This window comes from Talpa occidentalis, unplaced genomic scaffold (genome assembly GCF_014898055.3).
Source record: "Talpa occidentalis isolate TD23 unplaced genomic scaffold, MPIMG_talOcc4v2.1 talOcc4.13, whole genome shotgun sequence".
Taxonomy (NCBI): domain Eukaryota; kingdom Metazoa; phylum Chordata; class Mammalia; order Eulipotyphla; family Talpidae; genus Talpa; species Talpa occidentalis.
The window spans coordinates 60,379,773-60,406,713 of NW_023601322.1; the positions used below are offsets into that span (position 1 = coordinate 60,379,773).

General features: G+C 38.9%; 1 protein-coding gene across 4 annotated transcripts in view; it reads right to left on the reverse strand.

Moving 5' to 3' along the window:
- Positions 1-26,941, reverse strand: part of FBXO38 (F-box protein 38) — a 47,956-nt gene that overhangs the window by 18,190 nt on the left and 2,825 nt on the right. For 3 of the 4 annotated variants that reach the window (XM_037508995.2, XM_037508994.2, XM_037508992.2), the window contains exons 2-12: positions 21,582-21,775; positions 18,311-18,444; positions 15,101-15,264; positions 14,753-14,918; positions 12,393-12,530; positions 11,089-11,226; positions 9,990-10,083; positions 8,377-8,507; positions 4,884-5,054; positions 2,796-2,938; positions 2,092-2,302 (exon numbers count right to left, since the gene is read on the reverse strand). In XM_037508995.2, the coding sequence (XP_037364892.1) occupies positions 2,092-2,302; positions 2,796-2,938; positions 4,884-5,054; positions 8,377-8,507; positions 9,990-10,083; positions 11,089-11,226; positions 12,393-12,530; positions 14,753-14,918; positions 15,101-15,264; positions 18,311-18,444; positions 21,582-21,709 (1,618 nt within the window). In that variant the 5' untranslated portion in view covers positions 21,710-21,775. Of the gene's footprint in view, positions 1-2,091; positions 2,303-2,795; positions 2,939-4,883; positions 5,055-8,376; positions 8,508-9,989; positions 10,084-11,088; positions 11,227-12,392; positions 12,531-14,752; positions 14,919-15,100; positions 15,265-18,310; positions 18,445-21,581; positions 21,776-23,111; positions 25,053-26,941 lie in introns of those variants that run through there. The other variant, XM_037508993.2, reaches the window with a different exon arrangement.

A 26,941-nucleotide genomic window follows, 5' to 3' on the forward strand; every position in this document is an offset into this window, starting at 1 on the left:
CTGCAGTGCCGGTTCGATCCCCGCCAGCCTCCGAGCAACCCACATGGCGAGCAGACCTCTCCTGTCTCACAGTGTATTTCGTCAGTCTGCTTGTTCTGTTCCCCTCTCTATCTCTGGTGAATCCTCTCACCCTCCCACGCATCTAGCTTGTACCCCGACCCTTGTATAAATAAAATAAATCTTAAAAAAAAAAATAGCACCTGCGATTTGTCTTGTTTTTTAAGACTTATTTATGCATACAAGAGCTGGGGTTACGGGCGGGCCAGAGATGCGGGGGGTGAGAGGATTCACCAGAGACAGAGTGGGGAACGCAACAGGCAGATCAACTGAAATACACCGCTGAGGGGAGCTGCGGGCGAGACAGGAGAGGTCTGCTGTGCCTTGTGGGCTGCTCTCTGGCTGGGAATCGAACTTGTGCAGCAAAGGCTGCATATTGCTTCACAGTGTGGTGCCTAACCCCTTGCACCTCCAGGGAGGCCCCCCTGGGATTTATGTTTAAAATCATGAGGGAAGATTAGTTAAGTGACTTATGGGTAAAACTAGATTTTTGTGGTTATAATTACTACAAGATAATAATATTATAATAATTTGGCAAAATGTTTAGCAATTACAGAGGGATGATTTTTGGCATGTGGTATTTTTATGCTAGGCAAATGTGAATTGTTACAAGATATGAACATCTATTCCTCTGTTTTAAAGAACTGCAAAATTCAGGTAATAAGCTTATTATTTTCAGGTTAAGAACACTAGCCTACAATCGAGCATTCTGAGTAAGGCTTTTGAAAAAACAAATAGTAGGTAATATCCTTACCAAGTTATACAATTTTGAGAACATAATCTGTGGGAAAATGAAATTTTTTTTGTTGGAGTCATCACTTTAATGATAACAGCATGGTTTTGTTACAGCAGTTTATAAGCAAAGTCACTTAATTTATACAAATTAATTTATTTAGCAAAATGCCCATCCCTTAAAAGTCAGTTACTTCATGCAAGCAAGTGAGGCTAAATACAACAGGGCAATAAAGGCCCATTCTTTCTTGGGATGGTCCAAAACCAAGAAGAGGCCAATGCATGGAAAGTTTTAAAATTCTAAATGAAAGAGGGTCAACATGTCAATATTAACTTCAAACTAAAGTAACTTTTAAACTGTTTTAAACTTCTCCTAATGAGCATGGCCCTAATTTGAGCATTTCAACTAACACTAATTCTTACTGATCCATTTTTTTGAATCTCAATTTATTCTGGGGCTTTCTGTTTTTGCTGTTTGTTTCATTTCATTTTATTTTTCCTTCCTTTACTTGATTCTTTTGCATCGCTCAAAAGTTACACATTGTTTCGCCAGCTTAGCTTTTTTTTTTTTTTTAAAAGACTATGATATATGTGAAATAATAAATGCAAGCGACTGTAGAGTCCACCTGGAGACCTGTGGAATCTGCCTTTTATAACGAACTTATATCCTTTATACCAAGGACAAAAGTAAAATAACAAAAGTAAAAAAGTAAAATAATAGAGATACGAGCAAAGGAAACTGAGGAGGCATGTCCAGTTTCAGGCATGAGCAGGAAAATGGTTTCAGAGGTGCCAATAGAAGAAAGAAGATCAGGATGGCAGAAGTGGGCAGCAAAAGCTGCTGAGATGTCAAGTAAGATGAAAGTGCGGAAATGACCATCTTTCCTAAGAAAGTCGCTGGTGACGTTGCCAAAAGCCAAAATGGAGACTTCTGTAGAGAAGAGAGAGAGAGCATGGACAGAGATGTTAAGAGATACTTCTTTCCTAAATTCTGAATGTAAAGCTCAGTTAAGTCAGGCCACTAAGGCTCACTTGTACTGTAATTTCCATGGCACTGATGAGCCCTTCCCATCCCCTAAGTCCCCTTACAGAGTCTAGAGACAAGGAGCATCACAAAGCTAGTTTGTTTTAAACAAGCAGTTAGGCAGATTTCATCCTCCCCTTCATTTGTCTCCTCAATGTGGAAAGAGATAAGCTGAAATAGAGGGAGAAGTGAACAGGATAAAGTCAGCAATTTTTTTTTTTTTTTTTGTCCAAAGTAAAAATCATTTCTATCTGGAGCTCACAAAAGATCTGGGTTACCGTCGGCTGCAAACTGCTGCTCTCCTGGCTGGAGGTCTGGCCGGAAGTCATTCTCCTCATCCGAGTCATCTGGGTGGTGGTGATTGTTGTCGTGGATGTTGGCATTGTTCTGGGCATTGTTATCATTGTCATTGTTAGAGTTCTGGTTGCTGACGAGGGCTGAGGACACCCCGATCCCTGTGCCTGCACTCAGACCCACTCGAGCACAACCCTAAGGCAAGAGAAAACACGTGCTCATGAACTTGGGTTGACAGAGAACACCTCATTTCCGTGAGCCCTTCATGTCTTCTTTATTAAGGTAGTAATAAGAGTACTTCAATAGCACTTTACTTATGAATAATTTCATTTCATATGCATAAAGGCTCTCATTTAAGGTTTATGACACTTGATGCGATGGAAGTCATTAATCTTTCTTTACAGATGATGAGATGCACACAGCATGCCAGTAAATGACACAACAGACTGGAAACCCTGTATTCTGACCTCAAATCCTGAGCCTCTGGCCTGTACCCCAGGTTCTTGTATAAATAAAAATAAATCTTTAAAAAAAAAAAAGAGGCCATGTGTCACTATAATATAACTTAATGCCTCCACTGAGGATGGTAGTAAAAAGTTCCATTCAACGAGACTGTGAAGGTATATTACAAAAAAGAAAAAAATCTGAAGTATCAAAATAAACAAAAGCTCGGTCAAATGTAACTTACTTTGGGTGGTTCACGAAACATCTGGTCCAGTGAAATAAATTCCAGGCTAGGTAACAATTCAATAAACTGGCCGAAGGAGTCCAGCTTCAAAGCATGGCACCGTACTAAGTTGATATCAACCAATCGAGCCCACCTTGAGTGATCTGTTGAAGAAAACACATGGTCAGAGAAAAGGGAGTAATATTTTCTCCATTACTGATGAATTTTATGACAGATCATAGAAGCTTCACATCCATTTTCTTAAAATTAATGTTTCCGGTATCTCATGATTTGTAAAACGTGCTGACTCTACACTTTGATGGTTCCTTACCTAATTTCACTGTGAGAACTACATGACCTAGGAAAATCATTAAGTTAAAACTAAGAGAGCCTTCATTTAAATGTGAGCCACTCAACCTACATGTCCATTCAGCAACAGGACAGTAGTTAAGAAATTTGAGAACATTCGTTTAATAGACTATTATGCGGCCATTAAGAGAATGAAGGAGGAAGTGCCTGTCCACAGGAACAGCTCTCCAAAATATACTCAGTGAAAAAAAAAAAAAAAAAAAAAAGAAAAGTAAAAAACTAAAGGACACTGTACACATAGTGAGATCCTTTTGAATATATAAATTATTTTTAAATACTATACATGTATAGGCTGTATTATGCACAGAAGAATTTGTTTAGAAGAATATACAAGAAACCATTGATGGTGGTTACCTTTGAGAAGAGGAGACTTTTCATTTTGTACCTTTCTGTACTGTTTGATACTGTTTATCAAGTGCATGTATTACTTTTATTTTTTAAGTGTTAACAGGAGTTCTGAGTGATGGGATTATAGGCCATTTTTTTGTTTTCTTCTTTAAACTCTTCTGTATTTAAGAAAACAAACAAACCAGAAACCCAATAAATGTTATTTTTTAAAAAGTGATCTAAGCCTGTTACAACCTAAATTTATAATCCACAATAACTCCTTGGTGCTGCTGCACCAGGGACAGAATTCCACTTCCGGCAGGTGAGATATGGCCATTCTTAGTAAGTGATCTCAGCAGAGACCCCAGAGCCCTACAAGGGTGGAGATGGGCTTTGTGTGGGGCGGTGGTCTGCATGAGAGACACCTCAGACAGCAGAATAGGTAGTGAGGGGATTTGGCTTTGGTTAAAGTGGATGTCACAATGAAAATTCTCAGGCTCTGAATTTATTTAAAGATTTGTGAGGGCCTCCCTGGTGGCGCAGCAGTTGAGCGCTGGGTTGCGAAGCTGCCCGCAGCCTCTGCAGCGCCGGTTCGATACCTGGCTGCTCCCCGGTCACCGGAGGAGGGTCCCACATGGCGCGCAGACCTCTCCTACTGCCCGCTGCTCCCCTTAGCAGTGTACTTCGGTCCTTCTGCCTGCTCTGCTCCCCACTCTGGCTCTGGTGAATTCTCTCGCCCTCCCGCGCTTCTGATTGTACCCAGTGCTTGTATAAATAAATAAATACAATAAATAAATCTTTTAAAAATAAATAAAGATTTGTGAATTTAGGTATTTAAGAAGAGTAGTTAAAGCAACAGATAGTTATTACTCAGGGAAGAAAATGAACTCCATCCCATAAGGAAAAGTATAGGTGCAAATAATTCACACTTCTCTATCCAGGGGTTCAGATGAGGAGAGGAGGGCATCTGAAATACCCTAGGATTTTAAGTCCTTAGAAAATTTCACCTCAAGTTAATGGTTAAAAAGTCACCTGATTTAAGCTATTTTAAAATACATATTCACTTTATCTTTCAGAGACATTTTGAAGGTAATTCAGAGAAAGCAGCTACCGATATCTCAGGTAACAATTCTTAATTTTAATGTCACGTCAAATAAGTCAATGATGTCAATTAAGTATAAGGATCAGGGCGCTTGAACCCACAACCTGGGTAGTGCTCATTTATAGGCAGGGAATTTCAGGAGTTCAAAGAGGTACTGAATATACTTCCACTGTTATCAAAGGTTCCCAGAATGTGTACGAACAATCCATATAAAATATCCACTGGCATTAGACATGCAATCACATACACTGAAAACAAAGATGCATTATTTCAACATCAGTAAAATACAGTTATATGTAAACCTACAGTACCTGAAATCCAATTGTATGGGTTATGTAGATGAGGGCAATTATAAATTGCCAGATATTTAATACAGGAAAAAACTTCATTGACCGCCTTCATTCCTATATCTGTGATGATACCAGGATTTTCTACCACGTCAGCCAAACCATACTTCACTAGATCTGCATTAGCCATTCTGCCTAGAAAGAAAATCAATTAAAAAAAAGAAAATAGAAGATTCTTAAGTGTCACAGAGTATTGCCAATTCATTATCTTAACATCTAGCGTGGTCATGCTCTATGATTACACTGTGTTACCTGTCCGTCTTTTCAAGTTCCAGTTTGGGTACACTTTAGGTTAGGTACTTAGTATGTATGGTTTTACTTCTTTTGCAAAGTAAGACTTTATATTAAAAGTCAAGGAACAGCTAATAAGAAAAAATGCCAATTGTTTAGAGAAGAAAAAAAGACAGTGACATATCTTACAGCACAACTGAGGGAGATACCTTATCAGTTCACACTGAAGGTGAAGTTTTAGTATTCTCCAGTTTTATTTTTAAAAAGAAAATAAAATCTTAAAATTCCAACTCTCTTACAGAAAAAGGGAGTCTGTTGAGGCCCGATGTAGAGAAGGCTAAACATTGGAGTTTCAGATTCATTTTTAACAATTGCTATGACATTCGTTAGAGAATATCACCTATCCCCAGAAAACAGATTTCTGCCTCAAACACATCCTCTCTATGCCATGGGGCTTCAGAACTTAATACTGCCACACAGATTAGGGGGTAAGGAGGGGGCTAAGTGAAGAGAACACTGCATTCTATATTACACCATTGTATATCACATCTCACTCCTTGTGTCCTATTATTTCTCTCCTCCATCTGCCCTTTACTCTCCAGGATGGTCTGTTTGACTATGAGGAGCTTGAAGGAAAAGAGGGATTATGTCTAGTTTATAGCTATATTTCCATTGCCCAGAGTTCTGAGGATATAGGAACTCACAGATGTCTTCCACAGTCCTTGCAATCAAGTGACACAAAATACAACAAAACCCCCTTGCTCTGGTGAAGCTGTCCTGCACCGGGATTTAACTCTTTAGCACAGAACATGTTTAAGACAATCCACCTACTCCAAAGTCTTCCAGCTTCACTTTCTTTTCTTTTCTTTTTTTACAGATTTATTTATTTATTTATACAAGCACTGGGTACAGTCAGAAGCGCAGGAGGGTGAGAGAATTCACCAGAGCCAGAGCGGGGAGCAGAGCAGGCAGAAGGACCGAAGTACACTGCTGAGGGGAGCAGCGGGCTGCAGAAGAGGTCTGCGCGCCATGTGGGACCCTCCTCCGGTGGTCGGGTTGCAGCTGGGGATCGAACCAGCGCTACAGAGGCTGCGGGCAGCTTCGCAACCAGCGCTCAACCACTGCGCCACCGGGGAGGCCCCAGCTTCACTTTCTATATGGTTTGTGGTCTCTTTCCTGTGGTCCCTGTTTTTGTTATTTACCGGTATTCCAGAATTCACATTCATCCACCCTTCACAATTCAGCCAAGCGATTTTCTTTTACCTCCTGGTAAAAATTTGTTTCCTGCCATGGGTCTCAAAACTGGCCTTCATCCTAAAATATAGGGTAAATCTTGACCAGATTCTGTTCCTTGGGCACTATCTGCATAAATGCTACATCTAATATGACAAACCCATGCCTCATATTCATTCCTTTCAGACTACCCCCTTATCTTGCTCTTAGAGGGTCTCCTGATGGTCTCACTCTTCAAAATCCTGATATTATTACTCAGAAGTCATTTTGGTTTCTTTTCTCTCAATCAGTCAACTAGAAGTAAAAGCTACCACTTGTTGGATGCTTTCTAATTCTCAGAGACTATAATAAAGTCCATACTTTTCCTTTGTTAAATGAAGACCAATCCCCTTTTTTCTTAATTGGTTTAACTCCTCAGAACAAGTGACTCTTGCTTGTCTCTAGTCAGCGAAAGACACCTGGCAGCCTATTCTGAAGCAGAGAACCCCAGGAAGTCTTTGGAGGAACGACACCCAGGTGAATACCTATATGGAAGAAATGGATGTACTGCATCAAATATGAAGAGTAGCGTATAAAGATCAAAAGTAAAAGATCACTAGACATGAAATAAACATGAAACAAGTTATGTTTAAAAGTAAAAGATGCTGGTCATCAAAAGAGTAAAGTGTTTTTCTACTGGAAATGTTTGTCGAGGGGAGAGAAACACTGTAAGGGAAATAGTTAATTGTAAAGAACGTCTCAAAGATCATCTTTCAGGGCTCCTAAGTGAGGCCATCTTAAATTAGGATGCAAAATGTGTCAAGCATTGAACATTTGAGAAGAACAAAAAACAAGATCAGAAAAAGAATACCAATCACCGCACTAATCATTTTAAGTTACTATACAGATACAGTAGAAACATGCCAAATGTTAGCAACCTCATTCCAAACCAGAAAAACTTAGTATCAGATACATTAATTTTTAATGAAATTATTATATCAGTTTAACATTTTAAAGCTAACTTGGTGAGAAGCTGATTTTTTCTAAAGCTATAAAAATTACAAGAATTATTGGGCTGTGTGAATTTGGCTAGAAAATAATGATTTGACTTTTCAATCTCTCACCTGTATTAAACAAGAATTGCCAAGAAAAGTGAAAAAAAAAAAATGTAACTATTATTATGACATACCACAAAATTATATAGGCAAGAGTCAAGTTCTCTGACACTGACTGTTCTGACCAGAGGAAGAAGCCTAATGTTCTTCTATGATGCAAATTAGATCCAAAAGAAAATATGCCAAATGGTAAAAAAGAGTTTAAGAAATACTTGCTGCAAATTGCACAGTGGAGAAGTTAATTCTTGCAAAAATGAAAACACACTGGTGGTGGACACTTTCTTGCATGTCTGACTGATACCATGTGGGGAAAAGTTTGACTAAGGAACTGACATGCATTAAAACCCAAAGGAATGAGGTGCCAATTGTAAATACATTTTAGAAAATGCTGTGAATAAGCCTGCCAACAGCAATCACCATTAAATGAATACTGACCATTATGTGCTCACACTATCTGGAAAATCCAGAGCGGGCTTATTATGGAAATGAAGAACATGGGCAGAGAATGGAACCTCATCTGAGAGGACCATCAAAAGCTTCAAGTATGGCAGATCAAACTCAACAAATGGAATCAAGGATGGAATTCTGTGAAAAAAATGAAGAATGGGAAAGAAACTTGGGCAGTACAGTGAAGACAATATCAAATGTAGATAAGGATCTTCTTTTGGTACACTGTAAATTATTAGTTTTCTTTAATATACTACAGTCAGAGGTAATACAGAAAAAGACTCACTGTCACTTCAAGTTTAAAAAGTTTCATTTGTCAAGAAGTGAAAGCACCCAAGATTTTAAGTTGTCTTATATTCGGAAAATTGCAGCACACCCCAAATCAAGTTTCACTGTGTCAAATAAGTTAGTTCCTTATAGAATTCTAAGGAATAAAATGGCGTAAGTCTTACTCTGCAGCAAAAACTCATCTACATATCCTAGATGAAGGGTCTCAAACTGGGGAAACTCCAACTCTGCCATCTTGAGGGCAGAAAAGACGCCATCTTTGGTTAGGGAAGGCTGGATCCGAACTTCATGTAACCTGTGAAAAAGAGATACATAGCAGGTGAAATGAAAGTCGTCATCACTGTGTAGTAAGAAATTAGAAGGCTAAAAACAAATACTAGACATTCATACAGCAGACAATTCAATAATATAAACCACTTTCAAAAACCAGTGGACAAGAGCTGGTGATGGCAAAAGGGAAAAAAAAGGAAGTTGCAAATAGGAGTTTAAATAAGTTTAAAAAATAAAACAGCTTAATTAAAAAAATTTGAAAGCCATCAGAATCAATGGTTTCTCCTTAAGTAAACACTCTTCAAGTTTATTTTCCTAAAGTTGGAAGATGCAAAAAAGTTTTCCCCTCTCCATTAAAAAATATCAGACCAGTTTCCTTTAAAGGAGTATTTTGCTAAATATGAGCATAGCTTGCACAGTGTGTTCATTATATTTAATAATGAACTATACAGTAAGAATTTTAAATTCTTTCCAGTGCTTTCTTAGATCTGACTGAGTCAAGGCCGACAATCTGTAGTTGGTGCTGGTATTTCTATAATATCTTATTTATGATAGTTCTTAATGTCCCATTGTACTAAAAAGCATGTTTTATAGGGGCCTCCCCTGGTGGCACAGTAGTTAATCACTGGGCTGCAAAGCTGCCTGCAGCCTCTGCAGCACCGGCTTGATCCCCGGCCACCAGCGAGGGTCCCACATGGCGCGACAGACCTCTCCTGCTGCACCCCCTGCTCCCCTCAGCAGTGTATTTCGTCAGTCTGCCTGTTCTGTTCCCCACTCTGGTGAAGTCTCTCACCCTCCCGCGCTTCTGACTGTACCCAGTGCTTGTATAAATAAATAAATAAATCTTTAAAAGAAAAATAAAAAGCATGTTTTATAGTAGGTAATAACCTCTGCTTACTTAAATTCACACAGTTTTGTTTTATTTATTCATTCTTAATATTCTATTGTTAGAGTTTTGCTTTGATTACAATGAAAAAATGGTTAATTCCTTTTAAATATAAAAATATAGTAGATATTAAAATAGAGGCAGACTTTAAATATATAGGAAATAGTATATTCTATTGGATACATATTGCTATATAGGAAACAGTAAATATGGCTTAAGATGATAGGAAAATATGAGAGAAAACATTAAACTGTTACAAGGTTGGGTCCCTGGAAAGCTGATTTGAAACACTTTCTACAGAGTAAATATTATCACAAGACTGCAGACATCAGACTTCCATGCTCACTTTCCCTGGACTCTCAAGCACTTCCAGATAGTTGCCTTTCTCTGATGAGATCAGCCCTTTTATAGCTCATTGGGTTTGCAGTACAGCTCAATTGGTCTTCAGTTATAACAAAACACTACCATTAAGTGATACCCAACAGCTATTTAAACAACTCTTTTGCATTTTAAACCTGAAGAAGTTATGATAAAATTTCAAACACATATTTGCCCCAATTTCTGAAAAACAGAAAATAGTATATATTCTAAGACAAAAGACACACTGAAAAGGAAACACACCTACGGGCAGCTGTGATGATGAGGTAACCAAGATCTACTTCAAGAGCATTTTTGCAGGCTCCCAAAACAATAGTGTGCAAATTTCTAAAACCACCTAGTTAGGAGACAAAAGGCATAAAAACAACAATCATTCTTTTGACCATAGCACTTTCAGTAAAGCACTCAGTAAAACATTAAGAGTCATTTTAAATTTTAAGTTTGTCTATTCAAATTAATATCTCAAGGTGAATTATAATAGTCAATGCCTAAAAGGAGATTCTGAAAAGACATTCTGATGGCATCTGAAAATTACTCCAAATGATTTAGACTTTTAAGAAAGATTTTCTTAAAGCCAGAAGCTCATGGGGGAATTGTAAAGAAGGGATTCTGACATCTTCTAGCCAAAGTCTGAACCTCTGACATGTCAGATGGAATAAGACCAGCACGAGTTTAACTTTAATTAAATTTTCAATATTTTTCAACCTTGTAAATATATACCAAAGAAGTGCACAATTATTAATGCATATAGTTGAATGAATTTTCAGAAGATTGATTTGTTTTAAACTTTTATAAAATCACCCAGTATGCATACTTCTGTGTCTAGCTATTAAAACTAAACATTTTATGAGTAGTGTAACGTGGATGGTCATCTCCATTACTGCATAGAGGTGTAGCTTGCTCATTCTGATTGCTGCATACTAATCTACTACGAATATACCACATTTAACTCTCCACTCTACTGCTGATATCCATTTGGATTGTTTCCATGGGGGTGGGGGTCTATTACGAACAGCACTGCTATGAATAAAAATAATGCCGTTGTTTCTTGAGGGAGTCTGCTCCATCCCTTTGACACAGCACATGTAGTGGATTTGTACCAGATTTGATTAACTGACAAAAATGCCTGAAAATATAGTGCTTACTCATATTTTAACAGTATTAACAATAATTTCTTTTTGCCCGTGCACATGATTACTCACGTCCATCAAATAAGCCAGAGAGAAAACACAATTACTAACAAGCACTTTCTTCTAAAAAGACTCGGAGAAACAAAATAAAAGCTCAATGAAGTTTCAAAAGTAATTTTTTCAATATTTAGTAACAAAAGAAAACTGAATACCTGATCTCCAACTGTCTTCTACTACATGTTGGATAAGACCTCCTAGGAAAGGAACTCGAACCATTTCCAAATGTTCCAAATTTCGGGCAGAGGCTAAGCCTGTTACTAAAGGGACATATTTCAAGGAATTTGTAGGTCCTGAGGAAAAAAAACAAAAAAAATCTTCAGTGGAACAATGTAAATTGCCTTAAAGATGAATTTTCTAACCCGTACATGAAATGACTAACTTTGAAATTCTGTATCTGTAGAGGACAGCCAAGTTGTTGGCTCTCTGCAATTTACATGTTTTATTACAAATAAAAGCATTAGTTATCTTGTTAATCACATACTTGGTTAGCAGAAAGATTTTTCAGTTATACTAGAGAGATATTTAGGACTTTTTGTGAATTCCCTTAAGTCTCAATAGTTTTGGACCCAAAATAAGTGAGGAGGAAAAAATCAAGTTGAAAAGTTGACTCTCTACTCAAGTGAAAAGCTCTAACATTTAAATATCTTTCAATGTGTCCAGTACTATATTCAGTGTTAGGGAAGATCACAGAAGATATGATCCTGCCTATTACAGAGCATGCAATTAACCACAGAGAGAAAGCCAACATTAGTAATTCTGAAAGATAAAAAGGCAGGCCAAGTATATGATCTCCTGCCCTCCATAAAAAAGAAAGAGAAGAGGAAGATAAGGTATAGGAGGCAGAACCTGAAGGATGTCTACAAGTTAAAAGGAGGAGGAAGGAAGTACATACCCCAGGACAAGGAACAGTAACAGTACAGAGAGACACTGAGGTGAAAGCTGGAATGGCTGTGTGTGATAATGAATAGGCAGGTGTGACTCTAAAAGAAGGTAAATCTTAGAGAGGAGTAAGAAATAGAATCTCAAGAGGAGCCCTGGCACTACAAACTCTGAAGCAGGATAGTCCCACTTGACGCCCTACAGCAGAGTATCAGCGGAGTTTTCTGAACAAGAAAGTACCATCGTAAAAGCAGTATTTAAGGTAGACTAGAGCAGGCAACTATTTACATGCAGGATGATTAGGAGAGCAGAGACAAAGAAAGTAGACAGACATTTATTAAAACAATCCTATAAAAGTACCTAAAAGTAATATGTAGAGATGGTCTTACGCTTTTTTCTTTTTTGCTCTGAGTCAAACACAAATCATTTGTCTAATAACAAAGTTTTTAAATAAAAATGTACATTTATCTTCACAAACTAAGTTACAAAACACAAATAGTGATAGCATAATATAAGTTCATTTGCAAATGTAGCTCTCAAGTGGGTCTAGCAGAAGATATGAGTCAGTCTACCATACCTGCACAGTTTCTCATGACGAAAGTTCGTAAGCTGATGCAAAGAAAGTCTTTGAACGGCTGTGGTTTAGTGAGTCTTACCCACTTCATATAAAGGTGCCTTAGCATTGGGATACAAGGAATTTCAGGAACATTCACCCCTAAAACATATATACAAAGAACAAACAAGAAAAATCACTAAAAGGCTTGTATTCTGTGTATAAAATCAAGAGTCTATTTTTCAAGTTGACAATTTATCTTTCATGGATTATTTTCACTGGAACAAATTACGTAAGGAAAGCCTATCTGATGGGCTTATTCAAAACAAGCTTGTGAAGAACAATTTAAACAAACCATACACAGACTAGTTTGTTATTTCTTTAGAAAAGGCATATGGGAAGATGGGACAGGAGAAGTATTTCTGCTTTATACATGTCTTTCTTATAACCCTGCAACTCTGTTAGGACAAATTTGCTATGTAGATGCAAAAATGCAAAGAGGTTACTAAAAGCAAAACTGTGAAGACATAAAAGGAATACATAAAACTGAGAGCTGACTACCCGTGTCCACTGCCCCACAGCAGGAAAACTAAATTTCTCAATCAAAAGCAAGCTAACTGGTGTTAATTTTAAAGTCTTCTGGATGACATTCAAAGATAGAGAGTAAAGCTGTTTCTACAAATATGTGAATCACACGGATTTGTCAACGTGTGATGGAAACCAGTGAGCATGACTTGAGAAAGTTGAGAAACTCAACACTGATTTATTTAATATTTCAAATTGATAAAGGTATCTCTCCTTCTGACCCCCAAGTGGCATAACACCAGGAATCACACCCACATGTCCAGAAGAAAGGGCTTGTAGAGTGGAGGCAAAGTCAGGAGATGTGGAAGAAGAAAGAAGACAGAACTTGTAAGTTCAGAATGGAAGGAAGCCAGCTGTGGAACCTGTCAGATTCTAAAGACTACAGGCTAGAAAAAAGTCAAGGAAATGACACAAATGTCTGAGACAAATCCAAGAATCCAGGGATGGCATTTAATAAGCAGTAGGTGACAAAAGCAGTTTAATGCAACATTAACTCACACCAGTAGAAGCCCTGCTAGTAACAGTAACTACAGAAAGCAAAATGGAATACTTGAATGTTTGGTTCTTCACAAGTTCATCTGTGGAGAATTAACCTACTGTAAGGATTACCCTTAACTTGGTTCTCCCCCCAAGGGATAGCTAACTTTAGTTTTGAACTCTGCATTCACATCGTATGGCAACAGATAGCAAGGAAAACTGGGGATGAGTAATAAAGAAAAAAGGCAGAGGAAGTGAAGGGCAGATTGAGACGCAAGGGGCAGTTTTGAAGGTCTGTTTAGCATCTACCATGACATGGACAATTTTTTGACCAGGAAACCCAAAGTAGCAAGGGCGAGAAAGATCCAGACAATGCGCTTGTATGTTATACCCAACCCACATTTGGCCTCAAATCCATTCTATAAACAAAGGACACAATTATTCATCCTCCCCAGCATGTTCATTAATTTGCTATACACCTTGAATCACCATTATGGTGTTAAATCAGTGAATGAACCAACAAACAAATTAATACATTTCCATAAAAATTACCAAATATTTATACTTACAATGAACTGTGACAGACACCATGGAAAATACAGAGATATAAAATAGTTTCTGACTTTAAGGAGTCCCTTTATGATCTGAAAACAATATCAAACTAGATATTGTCCCTAATCAGGTCCCTAATCAGAACCACTCCTTGATCTTACATATGGAATGTTGCTTCAGAGTTTTATTCTCCTTCCACAACTGTGTACAGTCTTATTTAAGACCAACTCCTTATCCCCCTACTACTCTGCCTTCACCCCTGACCCTGTTTCAGAAATTCCCAGTTCTTTGCGACTATTCCCAAAACCTAAAATGTTTGGAACACAGCACTCAACATTTTTTTAATATTTAATAAAAATTTTTGAAAGTCAGACTATACTAACAAAAATGAAGGAGTAAAAATATAGGCCTTTCCATCACCACAGAAAGTTGTACTGGAGAACTCTCCTCCAGAGAGTAGAATTAGGACCAAAAGGTGGTAACTGGAGAAGGGCAGGATTCCAACTCACTGAAGCAAATAAAACTGCACAACTTTTCAACTATTCAATCTGTTTTCAAAAAGGGAACAGACAGGTTGTGAAGTAGCACTCCCCTCTTCCCGCCGCATGACTCTTTAATGGGAAATCTAAATTTTTATAAATGTCTCACAAGCATTTCTTTTGCCATCATCATTAGTCAACAATGCCAGATATAAAACTCCCATTATCCCCTTTTGGTGAATATGTAATTATATGGCATTTCCAGGTCACACCTTGCACAAGTGTACTTACCAACTAAATGTAAAGTTTGAATTTTGGCTCCTATAGGAATTTTCAATTTATTTTCAGGAGGAATTGGAAATGCTCCATTACGATTACGAAATTTGCCCAAAATATGAACATGTGGCATATATGTCCAAATGGATTCTACCAATTCCAAATGAGAAGTTTCCACACCCTAGAAAATAATGCAGAAGTCAACATAAGAAAGGGCTACAATTTAACATCCAACGCTGCTATAATACTTTAAGTACATAACAAAATTTGAGTTTCTTAGGGATGAAGCTGCATTTTCTATCATTCTTTGATCTATTATTTCATCAATCAGTTGAGGTCAGATAATCATCCAGGTGCACTCACCACTAAGTTTGGGCATGCCTGCAAAGCTTCCAGAACTCCTGGAATGCTAAAAGCCTCATGGCCCCGTACCCTTCGCCTCTCAAGGTATCGAGGGTGAAGGCCATATAGCTGTTCGACGTCTGGCATCTTCTTCAACAGAGTTAGAAAACTGGAATCTGTGAAGCCTGAGAAGTTCAGAAGTATTTAGAGCCAAGTTCATTTTCTGTTTGTCAATATTTACTAGGCACTTGTAATTTTTATCAAAAGTTAGGCCAGCAACAAAAATATTTGCTTTGTAAATTTTCATAAAGCTAACACTACAGCTGAATGAGTGGTTACTACAGAATATACACTTTTCTAGTACAGAGGAAATGTATCAGAAACACTTATTCTGAATTAACACTTCATAGTTGAGGCTTTTAACGTCTTACTGACTTTTTGTAGTTGCTGCTGTTTTTAATGCACGGAAATCTTCAACTAGGAACAATACACTTTTTTTTTTTTTTTAAAGATTTATTTATTTATTTATACAAGCACTGGGTACAGTCAAAAGCGCGGGAGGGTGAGAGACTTCACCAGAGTCAGAGCAGGGAACAGAGCAGGCAGACTGATGAAGTACACTGCTGAGGGGAGCAGCGGGCGGTAGGAGAAGTCTGCATGCCATGTGGGACCCTCACCCAGTGCCCGGGTATCAAACCGGCGCTGCAGAGGCTGTGAGCAGCTTCGCAACCCAGCGCTCAACCAGTGCGCCACCAGGGAGGCCCTAGGAACAATACACTTTTAACTCAGATAATTTGGACCTATCTGGCCAGCGGTTCAGGAAAAATCACCTAACTCATCAATAACCACCCTCCCCCTCCCCCTAAAAAGCTCTCTGGCCCCTAAAACAGCCAGGAGTTTGCAGAGCAGGCACACACAGACACACACATAAACGAGTAAGAGATGATCCTGCTCTTCAGGAAGCGACCAGTTCTAAACTAAACCCGTCTCAAACTACTTTCTATTAGCTGATCCACTGCTCTGTCCTGCATTTAACTATCACTCACTGGACATCTCAGACGACTCATTTGTCTGAAAAAGAGGCTGCTGAGAGAACAGAAAGGTATTTATCTAGGAGCTCACTATGCTCACTATAGTGAGAATCAACCAAATGGGACCAGAGGCAGGTGACCCCCACAGCAGGAGCTGCTAGTGTGACAAGTAAGAGACAAACCTCGTACAGATAATTACTTTATTTTCTAAGGTCTTTTGTTTTTAATAGAAAGTCAACTCTCTACTCACAAATATAAATATTCTCAAATAAAAATGAGACCTCCCAAATCACAAAGGCTTACATAACTCGTTTTCAAAAGTTATGTACAAGGCTAGACCAGGTGACAGTGTATCTTTATTCTAAAGTTAAAACTGAAGAGCAGAAGGCACCTCAGAGATTACTTACTTCTATCCTCCGTAGTAACTTCCCTGATAGAGCCATGCAATGTGTTAACCATTTTATATGTTCTCTCATCTATTCTTACAACCCAATGATAAAGGTTATCACCCTACTGACAAATGTAGAAAATGAAATTGAGTTTAAGAGCTATAGCATGACAGAGCTGGAATTCAAAACCAAATCTGACCACTGCCAATGACCATACTCTTTGTCACACATTACAGATTGCCTCCCACCAAACAATGGGTAAAGTTCTAGTTCCTCCTTCTTTATAGAAATGGTGAGATAACAGAAAGAGATCCATACATAAACTATAAATTACTATATAAAACCTCAGGTAACATTAATATATTGAAGAACCAGAATTTAAACATCACAGACTAGGCCAGGATGGCATTAGTAGACAGACAGGTTGATATCTTAGCCCAGGCTAGAGACTGTTTATGCTCTTTCAATTCACTGCAGGAATGGAAAGTCTCAAGCTCACAGGTATTTATCACAGCCTGAAAGAAGTGAGCACTTCACAGACAAATTCTTTTCTAACTTGATAAGGGGCAGAGATGTTAATCCTAAGACTGCATGACTTGGGAGCTTTGCTATCCTGCCTCTTTTTAAAGTGCATTAAAATCCTACCTCCAAAATTTCTGCTGGCCTAACATCTATTAAAACAAAGATAAGATAAGCAATAAGACAGTCATTTTCACACTGCCCTAATTTTTTTTTTCTTTCCTACTATCAATGGCCATTCTCTGGAATAAGGAATCCTCTTCCCTTAGAACAGTTTCTTTAATGTATAAGTTTCTTTAAAGTATAAGTGGCTGTTTGCCTCCTGCAAAGTTAAGTTCTAGCTTCAGGTCTTCACAATGTTCACCAAAAGGTACCTCTGATACCCACTCTGGCCATCTGCTATGAGTTATGGCCCTCTAGAGAGGCTGTAGCACCCCAAAGTGCACAATATCCAGGCATCCCAAAGGCAGTCTGTCCTGATCCAAACAACAGAACAAAACGAAACAAGTATATTCTCTAATCTTCATTTTTCTTAAGGCTCACTGCTGGCTCCAATATCACATTTCAAAATCTGATGATTGTGAAGAAAGATTATTTAAAAAGAGTTAAAACTACTAACCCACCATAACTAAAGGGCACGAGCTAGTGGACTGTTGTTAACTGAAAAGCCTAAGTGGCCCTTAATTTTAATTCCTCCCTTCATGTACACTTTTGCTTAACTCAAGTCATCAACTTTCTTTTCTGATGGTCTCTTTACCTGAGGCCCATGTATTAGGATTAGGTCACTAACTTTGAATTCTTCACCTGAATCTCCGAGGCCAAGGATAAGCCTAGAAAAGTGCTAAAGATGTGAAAGTTCCAGAAGTACAATGTGTGGCCTACTAGAGCAGCTATACAACAGGAGGCATTTGTTTAATCAGAGAGTGCAGTTAAGGGGTAAAAGAAAACTGTGAAAACCTGCATTACAGAGCAAAGACATTTGTCTAATATGATACTTACATTTTGTTAGTAAGTATTCCCTAATCATTTATTTGTGGAAGAGACTAATGAAGTTTCTTGAGAATTGTAAAATTAAAGACAGCAGACCATTAAAACAGTATAAAGCCTCAGGCAAATCAATTTTATCGAACCTAAACCTAGAACCTAAACAAACCAGATAAAACCCTGCCTTTCCCACCTGAGGAGATTACTTCCATTGCCTTCCTCAACACAAGTAACACTTGATAAGAACAAGAACGCTCATATAGTTTCCAGAAGGGTGCTACTACCCTGTCCAGGCTATGTTCACTTACCACTTGGCATGTATTCCCACCACCGCCCTGCACAGAGGTCCACGACCCTCACAACTCTGAGGTATAGGGTCACTGCTTCCTTTAGCTTCCGGGAGAGACATTCCATACACATGATATCCTGCAGAGGGAGGTACCTTTGTGAGAGAAAGAAACTCGTATTTATCAAGTGAGTAAGTACTTCCTCTCACTTATAGGTTATTTTTTTCCCCTTCCTCCACTCTTCTGCTCCTCAAATGAAAAGATTCATAAATATAATCACTTTTATCTAAAAACAGATTAAGTTGGCAAATATTCAAGCAAATAATGCGAGCTCCCTCCATAGGGTATTTAATAATATTTCTTTCTCCTTTAAGTTTTCATGGCCAAAGAAAATATTTTTTTAAAGGTAGGAAGATGCTAAATCTCAGTGTATTTTGAGGTCTGATGACAAGAGAATGTGAAAATGATTCAAGAGACTGATCAATATGAACAAGACCAAAATTACTTCATAGCTTTTACAGAATCCATTTCCTATAGTGGCTAAAAAGGTTCCTCTCTGCTACTTCTCAATACTACCCTTATGCAGGAATTACTATTTTCTTCATTAACAAATAGGTATACTAATTTAATTGTACATAAGAGTTTCCATCTTAGTTCACACACTCTGATAAAAGTATTGCATAAGCATATAAGAAAGAACACCTCATCTTAATTACAACTTTCTCTTTTCCAACCTCTCCTCTTATCTCTTCCTTCTTGAAACTTTTCAACTAACCTCCACTTGGGTTCTGCTCCTACTAACACCAATATAAACTCTGAAAGATCAGAAAGCTCCCCCTTTCCTTTAACATCCTTCCAAAACATAGCTAGACTGATTAAAAATCAAATTAAAATATGTAAAAGCTGCCTGTTATGGAGCTGGCATTATGTCACAGATTATGGACCGCACGACTGTTTCACAACTTTACAAGTTAGGTTGCTCTTTGCCACATAGCGCTCCCCCAACCATTTCCTTCCCTTACAAGGCTCTGCTGTTCCGGGTAGGCCTTAGTTGATTGAAGGCACTAAGCCCTCACTGAATTCTTCAATTCTTCAACATTCCTAACAGGTCTCCTCAAACCTACCAACACTTCCTTAAATAGCCCCTTCTTTAAATCAACTTCAAATTTCAGCCAAGTGTATCTTGTTTCCTGCTAGAATGTGCACTGACACAGCAGGTAGTAGTTCTGCTCTAGTTTACAAGTGGTGAAATGAGCTCTGAAATGTTAATCTGCAAAAAGTTAACATCCATGTCAGGAGAAGAACAAACAGGGATATTAACAGTTTAGTATGAATCTAAATCCCAAAACGTATGCTAAATCTCAGGGAAAAATTCTAGTACATCTACTAAATATTTGCTCCATTTTTTTAAACCTCTGAACCTTCTCATTTTCCCCTTAAAAACGAATCAAATTTTCAACAAAAAAGGCATAACCCTAACTTACAGTCTCTAATACTTAGACACCACAAGTAGGATAATTTTCAGAAACTATATGACCATTCATTATAAACAATGAAAAATACTGAATCTGTTTTCCAAGTCAAGCTTTATCACTAAATGTCTTCACAAATCACCAATTGTTATGATTATTATCCAATGTATTTACCTGAGTTAATATCACACCCCTTTTAAATACAAACAACAGCAATCATCACATGAAGATTCTTCTGCATCACATTCGCCTTAGAAAAACAAATGTATTTTTTCTTCATAGACAATAAAAGAGCTGAAGCTTAAGAGTTCCAATACATTTTAGAAAAGACGTATTTAACATGGCAGGTAGGAAAGAATAAGCTTCTTTAAATTTTCTGTTTAATGTAGATAATGCTAAGTAGTGACTATAAGACTACTACAACGTGAGGCCTCAGATAAAAACTTTAGTAGCCTTAGTTTCACAAAGCAAAATCTCTTTATATTTAGAATAAATGTCTCCTACCAAGTTGAAGTGCTTATAACAAGTTCAAGAACCAAGTTCACAGTTCTTTCAGTCTGCTCCATGTTTTGTTCATAACCAGGGTCAGGTCCTTCTATTTGTTTCATCTGAATATTCTGTTTGAACTACAAAATGTTACCTAATCCACAAAGATTTAAAACATGGTCCAAGTGGTAGAGAACTATGGGCAGTAGGTGGTAGGACCATGTGGTAACATACAACTGAAGAGGAATGAATCTATACCTCTGTCATGTATAGTATTGTAAGCCACTGTTACCTGAGTATGAGGTAAATAAAATTTTGTCCAATCTGCTCGGAATATATCCTATCATTACCTAAGTAACATCTAATACCCAACCGCAGAAGTAATTTTTTTTTAAAGATTTATTTCTTTATTTATACAAGCACTGGGTATAGTCAGAAGTGCAGGAAGGTGAGAGAATTCACCAGAGCAGGGAGCAGAACAGGCAGAATGACGAAGTACACTGCTAAGGGGAGCAGTGGGTGCAGCAGGAGAGGTCTGTCGCGCCATGTGGGACCCTCGCCGGTGCCCGGGGATCGAACCGGCACTGCAGAGGCTGCGGGCAGCTTCACAGCCCAGCACTCAACTGCTGTGCTGGGGAGGCCCCCGCAGAAGTAATTTTACCTATCTTTTCGTCCAGAATTTTAAAAGCTTTTTTGTTTAATTCATAGATCCATTAAGAATTTAGTTGTCATATAATGAGAGCTAAGAACGTGCTTTTTTAATTTTTTCCAAAGGGTTTTTAAGTTGTGACATGACATCTGGAGAACCCACCGAGCTTTTCCTCATTCATGTGAATACAATTTACCATAAACTACATTCCCACAAATACTTGAATCCACATATGGAGTCTGCAGATGGAATCTGTCTGTTTTATCCAACAACAGCTATCTTGGTTCTCTTCATTCCCAAATCTTTATTTCACAAAACTTTTGTTTAAATCACTTACAGTCTACAATCTGAATAAACTGTTTTTCACTGAGTTATTGTCAAAAAGGCCAGAAACACTGACTTATATTGTACAAACAAGCTAGTATATATAATAACACAAATCAACAAACCTATCAGTCAGTAAGAATTGGAGTGTGAACACAATCTAGAGAACTTTCTGCAGAGACAGACACATTCTCGCTCTGAATACATGGCTTGTGCACTGAGGAACTGGGTTTTAAATCTAATCTAATTTAAATGTAATACCAGCTATAGCTGGTGGCTGCTTGACTGGACAGCACAGCTCTGGGGTGTGCTCCCACTTACACATTCCAGGTAGATGGAAGTCAATCAGACAAAAGCTTACCTGAAAATGTGGCAGAGCACTTCATGTGAAAGTTGATTCATATAATCCTTTGTTTCATCTGATATTGTTTCCTCCGGGATTTCATTATTCACTAGACATGTTTTAACAATTTTCTTTCTTGGACCCATTGCAGTATTATGGCCAGTCTCAAAGAACACAAAGGCCTCCCTCTTAGTTACTTGATTTCAAAGCACCTGCAAACAAGCAGAGAATAAACAAAAGCACATCAAATCCAGACACAGAAATTATCCCCATAAAACCCAGGTAAGATAATATTTATTTTAAAACACTAAGGTAGTACTATTTCCACATTCAAACTAGCAGACATTTTACACCAGAGGCACAGAATGTCCTTTTCTGAAGTACAGTAGAGAATAGAAAAATGCATTACTTGGAATCAGCACTTCCAGGAATCAGGACTCCAGGATTCCAAAATTTACTGTGATGCTTTCTCACTAAATCACTCAGTATCTCCAAGCATCAATTTCTTCCTATGTAAGGCAGGATCATTACACTTCACTAAGGTAAAACCACAGGCAGCTCTGGCAGCATGTTACTCCAGGACTACCTGACATAGCAGAAGGTAACAGAGGACTCGTGGCTTCTAATCCTGATCTGCCACAAACTATGAATGAGCCCTTGAAATTTTTCATTTTCCTATCTATAACATAAGGGGATTAGATTCCAGCAGTGGGTCACTCCCTTACGGATCTGACAAAAACCTTCTCTTCAAAATACAGTACAAACTGATGTGCATTTTCAGAGGGAAAACAATCACCCTCCCCTCCCTTCACTTGTGTATCAAATGTGTGTTGTTTGTTTTTAAAATAAGTTTTAACTAGGGAGGAAGAAGGGGGTTCAGTAGAAAGCAGGAGTAATAAAGTGGGAAGGGCAGAGGAGGAGGAGGCAAGTCAGAAGATGGGCCACCCAGAGGTTTTTTATTCTGTTGATCGGAGGAAGAGAGGACTATGTGAAAAGTGTTCTTTAGAACAGCATTATGAATTATCACTGGTAAAATTCTGAAAAATTATCTGGACTCAATCTCAAACAACATGGCTTCTGAGGTGAAATTTAATCGTGCTACAGTGATGCACGGAACTGCTGTTCCAAATTAGTGGGTTTCCAGATTACACAGTGCTTGGTCCCTTGTACACAGCAACTTCTTCCCTCTCCTCATAATGATTCTTGATTCTCTAAAGTTCCTAAAGCTGCCTGCATGTGTCTATTTCCTGAAGAGCCGACTCAGCCAAGTGTAAGCTTTTCTTGGTGACCTGTGGTTAGCGTGAGTACACATTATTATATCCTCCCCTCAGGGACTACTGTGTGTAGTTCTGGGGCTTCTTTGTTTCAATGGTAAAGGGGAGCAAACCCCTAGGCTAAACCAAACTTCGTATTTCTTAGGCTTGTATATCTATGTTGTGTACTGGGTCTCTCCTGATTATAAGACTGGCCCCTCTCCTATTCACAGCCCTCCCCAGATGCACTGTCCAGCTATGACAGCGCCTGGCACTGCTCTCAGGTTATTCTGACCTCCTAATCATGCAAATTCAATATCTTCTTTTCATTGCTCCTATTCATTTGTAGTATGGGGTGCTGGGGACCACTTCTTTAAAACTTTCTCATCCTTTGGCATTTTGTTGGTCCATCTCCTTCCACTACTACAAATACACTAAAAGAAGATTAAGAATTAGTCAGAATTAAAAACATAAAGGCATTTCTCCCTATAGAAAATTTCCTTTTTAAGTATAATAAGGTGACTGATTTTAAAAAAAAGTCCAAAATGACCTTCCCCAACTACAAATTGTCCCCTTCTCTCTCTCTCTTTCTCTCTCTCTCACACACACAAGCATGCATGCACAACTGTTTTCCCTTGTGTATTCTAACCAATTCTCAAGTTAGAAGCTGCAAAACCATCCTCAATATATCATGATCTCTCACATCCCAGTTACTCGACAGGCTTTCTTATCAACTTTGCCACAACAGTGATCTTACACCCACCCCCCTGGCTATCAGGTCTCTGTTAACACCCATGTGGATGACTTCGAAGGTTTCCCCAATGCCTGCAGCAAAGCCTACCACAGAGTAGGCCCACGGTAGTAATTACTGAATAAATGTTTATCCTGACATACTCCACATTGAAATAAGAGTTATCAACATTTCCTTGTTCATGCAGTAAGAAAAACAAGCAAGGTGTAGAAATAATGCTTAAGATATTACTACTGGCATTAAAGAAAAAGGACACGAATGCTTGTATTTGCACTGAGGCTAGGTGACCTTATATTAACTGTGGTTACGTCTGGGAAGGGAGAACAACATCAAGAAAGCAGAAACAAGGTTTTTACATTTCGTAGTCTTTTCCATTGTTTCAAATCTTTAGCCTGGTCATGTATGTGACATTTCTTAAAAAGCAAACAAAAATTGAATCAGCCTACGAGGAATGCTAGTTTCCATGGCATAAAATCTTTCCATGTGTTCTGAAAGTACCTTCTAATCTCATCACTCAATCCTTGCAACTCGTTTTTCACCATGCTAACACCAACTGTGCCAATATCCTTGGTCCCCTAAACACTGATCTTTCATTCCCAATATGCTGTTAACTGACTACAATGTCCTTCCCTTCCCTTTTTTGCCTAGAAAAACTGCTAATCTACCTTCAAAATCCTACATGTTAAATCCTCTGTGAAACCTTCTCTTACTCACCCTGCGAGGCCTAACACTTGCTTCCACTATCATAACTGGTCTGTAAGTTTATCACCCAGATATCTGCCGGGGAAAGGAAAAGAATCTCAGTCTCCTGCCCTGACATGATAAAAAGTCCTTGATCAGAACAAATCCTCAAATGTCTGATGTGTATGACTGTCAGTCTTTTCTTTATTCCAGATGCAAACAGTAGCTTCAAGGCGGCCAAGCACTTCATGCTCCTATGAGCACACTTGTTTACTAACACTCAGTAATTTCAGCAACAAGCCTATAACTCCGGCAAAAATGCAATTAGATTTTTTCATAAAACAGCTACAGTGCAGCACACAAATGCCTCAACATGATTATTAACCAGCACAGACCAAGCCATTCGTGCATCGCTCCAGCACTCAGACAAGCCTCCACCTCTATTTCAGCACAGGCTTCAGCTTTGATGAAACTGACAATTCGAACCCTTCGCAGCCACTACGTATTTGATTTTTCATCCCTGAAGTAAAAACCTTCCTTAGCCGTCTCCCTTTTTCTCTTCACCAAATCCACACCATTCCCTCATCTTGTAATTGACTTATTGGTCCTTATTATTTTACAATGTTGTGGTTCTGTGTCAACCAGATTTAGCTGCCTTAATACACTACCTCCACTTGAATTTTGAGTGAATAGCCTGCCCTTTAAATGTCACTGAGTTTATAAAAATTCACTTGCTTGGAACTCAGCCAAATATTTAGGTATGATGCTACGTATCATACAGAGGGCAATCACCAGCAAGCCCACAAAAATCTATTTTTTTAAAGATTTATTTATTTATACAAGCACTGGGTATAGACAGAAGTGCTGGAGGGTGAGAGAATTCACCAGAGCCAGAGCAGGGAACAGAACAGCCAGACTGACAAAATACACTGCTGAGGGGAGCAGCAGGCACGGCAGGAGAGGTCTGCGTGCCATGTGGGACCCTCACCAGCGGCCGGGGATCGAACCGGCGCTGCAGAGGCTGCGGGAAGCTTTGCAGCCCAACGCTCAACCGCTGCGCCACCAGGGGAGGCCCACAAAAATCTATTTAACCTACAGTATGTATTAATACTAACTAAACTAGCAGTACCAGGAAAATTTTAGGTGAAATTATACACATGTTTCTTATAGCATGGCTAAAATTAAAGACTTGGTCTTGAAGTTACCTACTTGGCAGGGGGAGCAGTGACATTTCCTGCTCTCAGGTGTGGTGAGGAAGGGATGCTGGGAGTTAGCACTGGGCAGTGGGTAAGATCTCCATCCCATACGTAGGGGCTTTACAGATCAGAACGTGTAGCAAGGAGGAATATACCAGGCCTCTCCAGCCTAGGTAAACACCTCTAGGAAATGTTCAGGGGATAAAATGTTACTTCCACTCACCATCACTCAAACTCTTTAAAGGACAACAGAAGTGCTTCAAGTAAAGCCTGCTATATCTTCACTCAAGTACCCAGCTAGGCTATGCCAAGCATTTCCTCTGGGCACTGAGGCCTAGTGTCCCTATAAGAGAAGAAAACACCATGCCAAGTCCCAAGTGACAATGGTCTCTCTCTAGTATGACACTCTCTCTTAATTAGTTTGCTTTTAGTGGGATGAGGGAAAAAGCAATTGAGAATAGAGAACTGCCATGACTGTTCTGTGTCTTGGTTTCTTCCCACACCTACCTCCAAACTATCACCATTTGCCACCTGAGCAACTTGACAAGGTAGAGAAGGACCACAGAATAGGGAAGAATCAAAAGCAGGAGTACATTAAAAAAAGAAAAGGAGGAAAACTCGAGTTTCCAGCAACAGAAAAAGAGGACGAATTGGAACAGACCTAGCAGAGAAGTTGTGGCGAGTGAGGGACAGAAGCACATATGTAACAGATGAACAGAGGTATCAGAAGACTGTATTTTGCAGCACTAGGCTTTATTTCCAGGATTAGCAAGAACCTCAGGAAAACTCATTCCGACAGTTACAGCTCCCTTAATGTTACAAGTTAAATGGGTCCTGAGAGATTTCCTAGTCGCCCACTTGCGGGTCACTAAACTATCTGTGAATATGATGAAAGCTGTCCATCTTCTTCCCCAAAAGAAAAACAAAACATACCCAGACACACGGCTTCACAGATGCTGAAATACCTACACAATTTCAAAGGCTTCCCAGACACACCAAAGCTGATGCAAAGGTCCGTATCCAAGATTGTTCCTCAGTTTTCAGCTGGACAAACTGAACCAGTGTCACTTGCGTAAGGGCACATAATAGGTGCGAGAGCTCAAAGGGAAGTCAGACTCCCAGTCTACAGCACATAGCCTATCATCATCCAGTCAGTCCTCTGCGTGGCGGCTGCCCGTCTGCATTCTGAAGCTACACCCCAGTGCATAGAGATGGACTGCTGGTGCTGATAAACTGCCACTGACCACACCTCCCTTCCCGAACCAGAGTATGTGGGCAGCTAATTTCGGCTCCTCACAGCAGCCAATGGCAGCCCTAGGTATCCTATGGTCCTCATGCACTTTTTCAGCAGAGATAAGCCACAGGAAACATGATTTTTGTTCTGGAAGCTCCATCTACATAGTAAGCCCAAGTTGTTTGTGGGTCTTCCTTAAATCTACAACATGACAGTTTAAATCTATCTCCTCCCATCCCAAGCAAAAGTATACTAGCCTCTAC